This window comes from Manacus candei, unplaced genomic scaffold, assembly GCF_025592945.1.
Source record: "Manacus candei isolate 608988 ecotype Guabito, Panama unplaced genomic scaffold, ASM2559294v1 h1tg000033l, whole genome shotgun sequence".
NCBI classification, from domain to species: Eukaryota; Metazoa; Chordata; class Aves; order Passeriformes; family Pipridae; genus Manacus; species Manacus candei.
In genome coordinates this window covers 4,919,985-4,928,099 of record NW_026138081.1, presented here as the reverse complement: position 1 = coordinate 4,928,099, position 8,115 = coordinate 4,919,985, and the positions used below count along the sequence as shown (strand labels likewise).

Genomic DNA, 8,115 nt, shown 5'->3' with positions numbered 1-8,115 from the left:
CTCATGTTCCCTCCGGTGCGTTGACCGCAGGACCCCACGGCGGGCGGGCCGGCCGGAGCTCCGGAGGGCTCCTTTCCCATTCACCGCGATCAGGGACGACGTCCGTTCGCGGGAACACCTGCCCGCCCGCCGCCACCTCCCTGCCAGCCGCGGGGCCGCAGGCGGCAGCCAGAGCCCCGAGTGAGGGCTGCCGAGTGACGAGTGTGCCCGGCCCCCGCAGGTCCTCCGAGTGACGAGTGTGCCCATGTCCCCGCAGATCCCCGGAGCGGCGAACGTTAACGTCCCTCCCGCAGGTCCTGGGAGTGGCGAACACGTCCTTCCCTCCAAAGGTTCCCGGCGAGTGTGTCCGTCTCCCCGCAAGCCCCTGGAGTGGCGACCGTGTCCTACTCTCCGCAGGTCCCTGGAGTGGTGACCGTGCCCGTCCCCACAGGCCCCCGGAGTGGCGAACGTTAACGTCCCCGCAGCTCCTCGGGGTGGCGAGAGCGCCCGTCCCGCCGCGCCGCTCCAGGAGCGAGTTAACCGGCGGCGGCGCCACGCTAGAGCCGGGCCGAGAGGCGCGGGCTGCAGCTGAGGATCAGCTGCTGAGGGGAGCGGGGAGGAGCCAGCGGGATCAGGAAGCGGCGGAGTGTCTAACACCTCTCTGCCATGGCTGGCTAAAGAAAAATCATCATAACCATAACAAGGGGGGAAGCGGGGGAGGGGAGGCGGCGGCGGGGGAAGGGGCGGCGGGGGAAGGAGCGGCGGGGAGCGGCGCAGGCGGCAGCATGAGGAGGAGAGGCAGCCGGGGGGGCAGCATGCGGTCGGTGGTGGGGTTCCTGTCCCAGCGGGGCTTGGAGGGGGACCCCCTGCTCACCCAAGACTTCCAGCGAAGACGCCTGCGGGGCTGCAGGAACCTCTACAAGAAGGACCTCCTGGGCCACTTCGGCTGTGTCAATGCCATTGAATTCTCCAACAATGGAGGCCAGTGGCTGGTCTCAGGTAAAGCCAACGCTCCCGTCCCTCGCCCCCTCCCGCCACCCCCTCCCCAGGAAGCATCTTCCTGCCCGGCCGCCTCCCCCGCGGCCCGGGGGGGGGGAGCCGCGGTGGCGCTGCTCAGAGACGTTTCCCAAATCCACCGGTGCCCGGGAATGATGTTTTCCCAACTAGGGATCTAAAATGGTTGACAGGTTTTAAATTCTACTATTATCGGGGAGGGGGAGCCCTGGACAAAGTTTTTACTAGAGTGTTTCCCGGGCGCTGGGGCTGGAAGCTGGGGGTGCCCTTTTATTTGATGGCTCGCTCGTCTTTCCCCATATAAGGGGATTTTCTTATTTTCGGGGGGACGACGACGGAGACGAAACCACCCCGCGGCGGGCATTGTGGGCGCCGGGTGACATTTGTCAGCGCCGTGCCCCGGGCCGGGGGTCAGCGATCGCTGCCGGGGGCGGGCGGCGACCCCGAGTTTGGCCGGGGGAGCTGCAGTCCCGCTCAGCATCGGGCGGGGAACTGGATGTGTTTAATCGAGGGTCTGGTCACTTTGGGGCCACCCCACCACATCTTTTGGGGGAGGGGAGTCGGGTTTTGTTTTGTTTCTCCTCCCTCCCCTTGCAGGGCGCATTTGGGGAGGGGAAGAATTATATCTGTGGTGATGTTTTTTGACTTCGGATCCCCCCTGTTGCTTGCCCGGGGCTGAGGGACCCATGGTTGGGAGATGCTGTCAGTTAGGAGGGAGGCGAGGGCTTGCCATCAGCTGCGACACCGAGGACGGGGAAAGGCTCTGTACCCCCAGCCAGGGAGGGGCTGCGGGGCTCGCTGGCCGGCCGCCTCCCCCCACCCCAGCAGCGCTTGGCGCAGGTGCCTCTTCCTTCTTCCCCGTCTCCGGGCTCGGAGGGGCGGCGGGGGAAGGAGGCAACTTGAGGCCGGGGCCTGGCCGGGCGCTGCAGGCCGCGCTCTCCTTGGGCGGCTCTTAGCGACAGGCCGGGGAATCGCGGGCCGATCCTGCCGGCGGCGCCCCGGGGGCTCCGGCGCTGAGGGGCCGCGGCGCCCTTCTCCCGCCGAACCCGAGGCCCCTGCGCCCCGCTGCGAGGGGGCAGAACCCTTCGGGTGGGGGGGAAGAGAGCTGCCGGTCCGGGAGGGACCGCCCGTGCCGCGCCGCCCCGGGCAGGGCTAGGCCGCCCAGTGCGGTGTCCATCGCAGGCCGCGGTCGGGGGCCGTCTTGTCCCGGCCGCCCCTCACTCCCAGGGGGAGCGAGCTGGAAGGAGCGGCCTCCCTTCCCTCTCCCCCCGGCTGGGGTTGGGGCTGCCGGCAGCTCCCTCCTCCGGGGCCGGGCAGCAGCGGGAAAGGCCCACTCCTGGTCGTATGGAGTGGCTGCCCTCGGGGGAACCGCAGAGCTCCCTGGCACAAGGCCGTGGCAGCTTTGTTGAGCGTGGTCTCTCCGCTTGCAGGAGGGTGATGGCCTGGTTACCAACCACGGGGTGGAGGAGGGGCGAGAGGGCCTCGGCTTTGCCTGGCCACCCTGTAAATAGCGACAGAGGCTACTAAGGAACGTGATGGGGGTATGGCTGGGCGGGCAGCTTACTGCCTTCTTGTGGTGTCTGGGCAGAGGTGGACTGTATCACACAAAGGTATCAGTATTAACTGCAGAAATAACACGAGGATTCAATAAAAAGTTATTATGACTGGTTACTTTTAAGCAAGGACAGAATAGAAACACTGCATAAACATAGAGTGGAAGGTGATACACTGAAATCTTCCTAAATTTAACATTCTTACCTGAAGTAATTTACAAGCATAAGTCCAGGGGTTTCTGGAATGTGTGTCCATGAAGGGTCTTAGTGTTACTGTCGGGGATTCTTTTATCTTTATGCACATGCAACTTATGAGGTAGGCATCCATTTATCTTGTGAGTATACATGTGTATGCATGCACACATATATATGTATATAAATGTGTATTGGAAGGGAATGCTGATTCACCTATTCTAAAGTTCCCATTTGTGCTAGAGTTGGCATGCCGGTTTGCACTGGTCCTTCTTCAGTAGAAAATAGAGCATTGTATTTCTACTTCTAAAGTGCTACAGAGAATTCAAGTGTAACTATTGTTTCTTTTTTGTTTTCCATAATAAATGATGGACACAACATCAGTATTTTCTGTTCTTCTTGCTCTAGAAGGCTTTAGGAGATACTTCAGGTCTTGTCATATCATCAGTGCACTTACCTATGTTGACATCCATTCTTTAGGTAGAAGCATAAAAAGTTGAGGACTGGAACAGACTTTTAAGAATTAATTTTGTCCAAACTGCATGAGTCAAAGTAGGTGCAGTGAGAGAATGGAGGCAGATTTCCCAGCTACTGGGCATCTAAAGAAGCATACTTAAAAGGAAGGCTTTCAAACAGTGTCCAGATTTCAATTTCCTAACTTCTCCTAAAGCTTCAGAGTGTTCAAAGGGGGTAAGCTTTTCCTCCATATGTAGATAAATGAATAGCAAGCAAGGAGATAAATGGTAGCAAGCAAGTGAAAAAAAAAAGGCTTAATTTACATGTATTAGCAGTGCACATATTTGGAGTAGTCAAGAACAGGCTACCTTAAGCATGACCTTGTGTTGATGCCCTGAGAAAATGAAGAACTCTAATTATGGTAACTTCTTAACAAATGTTCATGTTATCTGTGACCATAAGATTTAGAATGTTTTATGTGCCATAGGAACAACAAGCAGGTGCTCTGTGGTTCAGTCAAAACCAAGAAATTAAAAGTCAAAAGATTTATGAATAGTCTTAAATTTCATGTCATTATAAGACCAAGCTTCATTAAAATTACACTCAAAAGACTCCTTTTTAAGGTCATACTTGATCTTGAAGCTCTGAGAAATAGCAACAGCAGGAAAAAAGCAATGATGAGAGCTCAGATGAAAGGTAAAGGAAGGGTATAAGCTGCCTCTACTCTGAAGTTTTGTAGAAGAGTTGCTTTACAAGACTTCCAAATGCAGATAAAGCCTTAGAATAGATGTCATGTGGGTCTCTCTTCCCTCAAAATAGTCAGCGTGCTGAGGTAAGGATGAGATGTTAGATGCTTCCATCTGTGCTTATAGCAGCTAAGAGAGTTAACAGGGATATTGGGATGTGTGAAAAGGGAGAGTGCAAGCAGTCTTTTCAGTTGTTCAGTGTTACGTAATATCTGTATTCTTAATCTAAAGAAGTCTGCTTTGGCTAATTGACTTGTTAACAACTTAGACCTTGTTAGAGATGGTTGAAGTGCAACTGGTACAGTGCATTGGTAGTGGCTATACTGATGCCATTGAAATGCTAGCCTGCATCCAAATTAGTGCTGTTCTCATCACTATTGGCTGGAATGCTTTCCTTAGGTATGTGTCCCACCTTTTTTTTTTTTTTTAAATCTATCTCCCAGAAGCAAATCTGTAAGGCTAACGATTACTGTTTCAGTAAACAATTTAAACTGCTTAAACAGAGTTTATGTTACAGTTCCAGATAATTTTCCTGCTAGGATTTTGGAGAGAACTTCAGTGTAGACAAGCCTTGGCAGGCCTTCTGAAAGCATGTTTGAAACTTTTAGGTATCTTCTTCAAATCTTGTATTGGAAAGTGCGCATTTAATAGTAATTAAATTTGTCCATAACCATATTTTCAAGTAAAAAAGTTGAGATCTACAAGTTGAGCTGGGGGGCAGTTTGTAGGCTTTTGCTGTGCCTGTGTGGAACTCAACAGTGTCACTTTATAGAGGGGGAGAAAGAGAGAGAGATTAATAGTTTGGGACATGAGTGCTAGAAGAGACAGACATAAGGACAAGAATTTAAAAAAAATAAATAAATGGAATGAGGAGGTGGACACTCAGGAGAAGATGCAGTGTGACAAGTAGAAAAGGCCTATCTGTAGAATGACACAAGGGAAGAGGAAAGCTTAACATATAAGAAATGTGTAAGTGGGTTGAAATTGGTTAAAACTTGTTGCTGGATAGAGTTGAAAGATTTTATTGGGCAAAATGTGTCTTTGCAATGCTTCATTTACTAGATGGTGTTTTTTTCTTTTAACAGTTTGAGAAACACATGACCGTCCATGCATGGAAATTAAAATCACCATGCAATGGTGTGCATCTGACTTCTTCCCTCACATTTGCCAAGCATCTCCTTCTGCAATTTAACTTCTTGAAAATCAACTTTACTTGGTCTGTGTAATAGACTGTCTGTCTCCCATCCTCAGGTTTGGTGGATATGTTTTCCTATTTGTTTATCTTTCATTTTTCATGCCTGCTATCTCTTACAAACATGAGTATCTTTATCAGAACCTCCCACTTTTTTGCTGACTTTAAACTGCACTTTCAAGATAACTTCTGGGAAGTACTGTAATCTGAGGCTTACTTAATCCATGCCAGCATTCCTTTTCTCTTGGCTTTTTTTCCCTCCTACCAGATAATGCAAAAATTAATAGCTGTTCTATGATCATAAATTTGTGAGGATGCAAGAAAGTATTGGAAATTGATCTGAAGGAGCATGGGCCTAAAAGAACGGAACAAGGTGACTTTAGCAAAGGTAGTGGAATGTTACTTCTGAATAAGGGGATTGTGTATCAAGTATGTTTTAAAGAGGAACACCTTTGATTTTAATATCATTGTATCCAACAGAATTCTGTGTAAGGAAGGATCTTACGTCAAGTTACTACATCATGTTTTAATTAATTTCTGAGAAATGATAAAATTTCTCAGGAAAGATATCAGGATAAGGCAGCAATAATTTCAGAGGATAGGAGTTGAATTTCAAGTTAATTAAGATATATTACATGGAAAAATATCATGTGTTTTGATAGGGACAAGTGCAAACTATAGCATGTGAATAAAAATGATCAACTGTACAAATACACTATGGCAACTAGGCCATAGTCATAGAGAAGAGGATCCAAATGCAATAGATCACAACATAAATATTGTCAGATGTGATAAAGCGTGTGAAGTAAACCTGCTTTGTTTGGTGCTGTTGGGGCCTCAAATGGAGTGCTGTGCTCAATTTTGGGCATTGTGTTTTGAGAAAAATGTGCCGAAACTAGAGAAAATTCAGAAGAGGGTATGAAGAATGAAAGACTGAAAGAAAGGGGTCCATTTAGTTTACAGAGAGAACAGCTGAGTAGAGATGCAAGTCCTAAGATGCATAAAGGTGTTCTTAATTATTATTACATGAAGTTGTAAACTCTTCTTTGTCTACTGGGAATAGGACAAAGAAGTAGTCCAAAATTATAGGAAGAGAGATTTTAGGATGCTGTTTGATCTTACACCTACCGTTCATTCTGTAGTTCATTCACTTATTTCTCCTCTTCATTGCTTGTAATGTGGCACTTTTGTAATTTAAAGTCAGAAACTGGTATGATGGAAGCATCTGATCAGGGGGATGGAATAGGGAGGAAGAGATTTTTTTGTCCGTCAGTTGATTTTCTGTCAGGTCAGCTTCTTTAATCTACTCATCCCTGCCTGAATCGTCAGTGAATTCAATGAAAGGGAAAATAGCAGGAGCACATGGTAAAGGGGGGTGGGATTATATGTAAGGTCAAAATGCACCCTCAGGCTAGATATTAGGGCAATCTGCCTAATGACAAGGATAATGAGGAACTGAAATACGCTGTCTAAGGAGGGTATGAAATCTACCTCATCGCTGATTTTTTAAGAGCAAACTAGAGATGTATCTACTGGGAATAATTCTGACAAAGTCTAGCTTTTTGCCTTTGTCCAGGGCCAAATAAGTGATCAACTTGAAATACCATACAGTCCCACTTTCTGTGATTCATACAACCTCTGGAGTAGGTATGAACAATAAGACTAATAGTTTTTGTTATGATTTAGAAGTGTTGTCCACTTGCCATGTAGGTTCTTCAGTGACTGGAGCTGGTATATGGGAGACAAAGAGGAGTAGTGGTCTTGAGCTTTGTCTGCAATCAGCAAGGTTAATACTCTTTAAAATTGCAGTTTTTAAGTCCTGACTGGTATGATTTTGAAGTGCTTCTGTTAGTACTCAAGAACTCGTGTGTTTCATGAGTTATGCAGACACTGATTGGAATAGATTTACTTTGGTGATGGTATGTTCTGGCCCCCTTTGAACTATTTTAGGCCCCAAAAGGATAGACTTCTCTTCCTGTCTCTCTTTAGTTTTGAATGTAGAAACAGGTTTGACCCATAATGAGCACTGAGGTACTTGACTAATTAAATCTTTTAAATGTGGTTCCTTTCAGAAAAGTAACTGTAGAATGGTGTTGTATAATTCCTAGCTGGGTCACACAAACTTTTACTTTTCAAATTGTCAGTCATACAGTCCTAAACAGAATCTGCAAAATAAGATAAAAGTGAAGCTATTTCCACTTTGTAGTTGTCAGACTTACTGTTTCTGACACCACAGACTGAAAAATTACAAATTCAAGACTTTGCAGGTCTTCAGTTTCTAGAAAATCCGCATGTGGAGCCTTGTTGACTAAGGTATTTTCTTATGAAGCCATGGACTTGGATTGCTGTTGGTATATGCCCTGTATCATGTTAAGAAGGTACTCTTCCCATACACACTTATTTCATTATTCCTTTTGGGGGAGTATTGTAGAGTTATCACAAGGTTGTTCAGTGAGTCCAGTGGTTTTTGAAAAGTGTTGAGTGGCTTCTGCTTCCGTTGTCGTAGAATTGATGTATGTGCACAGTAAATTCACCGTAAATGGAGAACATTTTAGTTAATCAGCATTTGCTGTTCTGTTGTACAGAATGAATGCTGTAGACCTGCTATAGTTTCCTATAATTCTCAGACTTGTAACTTATGTTGCATTTATGTGCATGCACTTTGTGTGCAATGAATCATGGTTCCTTTCTACAGAGCGTAAAAACTCTGCATGTTCACATTTTCTTTGCTGTCTCCCTTCATACCTGTCCGTACATGTGCATCTCCCTCCTTTCTCCCTCTTATTGTAAGAGTCAGATTTGGGTAGTGAAGATTGCATTTGCTGGTTTACACTTTTCCTAGTTTCAGTCACTTAAACCTTGCCTTTTCTTGGGTATAATTACCTGCGACTTAACACTTCTTATTCTCTTGTATGAGGATGTAGAGACTGTTGAAGTGCCTTTTTGCCATAAATCCTCTATGGCCCAACACATAGGGTAACTT

At 47.2% G+C, this 8,115-nt stretch overlaps 1 protein-coding gene across 4 annotated transcripts in view; it reads left to right on the top strand.

The window, feature by feature from the left end:
* The first annotated feature begins 678 nt into the window (after window positions 1-678).
* DCAF5 (DDB1 and CUL4 associated factor 5) overlaps window positions 679-8,115 on the top strand; it is a 73,012-nt gene continuing 65,575 nt past the window's right edge. The window contains exon 1 of one of the 4 annotated variants that reach the window (XM_051791375.1): window positions 679-978. In XM_051791375.1, the coding sequence (XP_051647335.1) occupies window positions 765-978 (214 nt within the window). In that variant the 5' untranslated portion in view covers window positions 679-764. Of the gene's footprint in view, window positions 979-1,099; window positions 1,159-1,442; window positions 1,834-2,973; window positions 5,192-8,115 lie in introns of those variants that run through there. The other 3 variants (XM_051791380.1, XM_051791376.1, XM_051791377.1) reach the window with 3 other exon arrangements.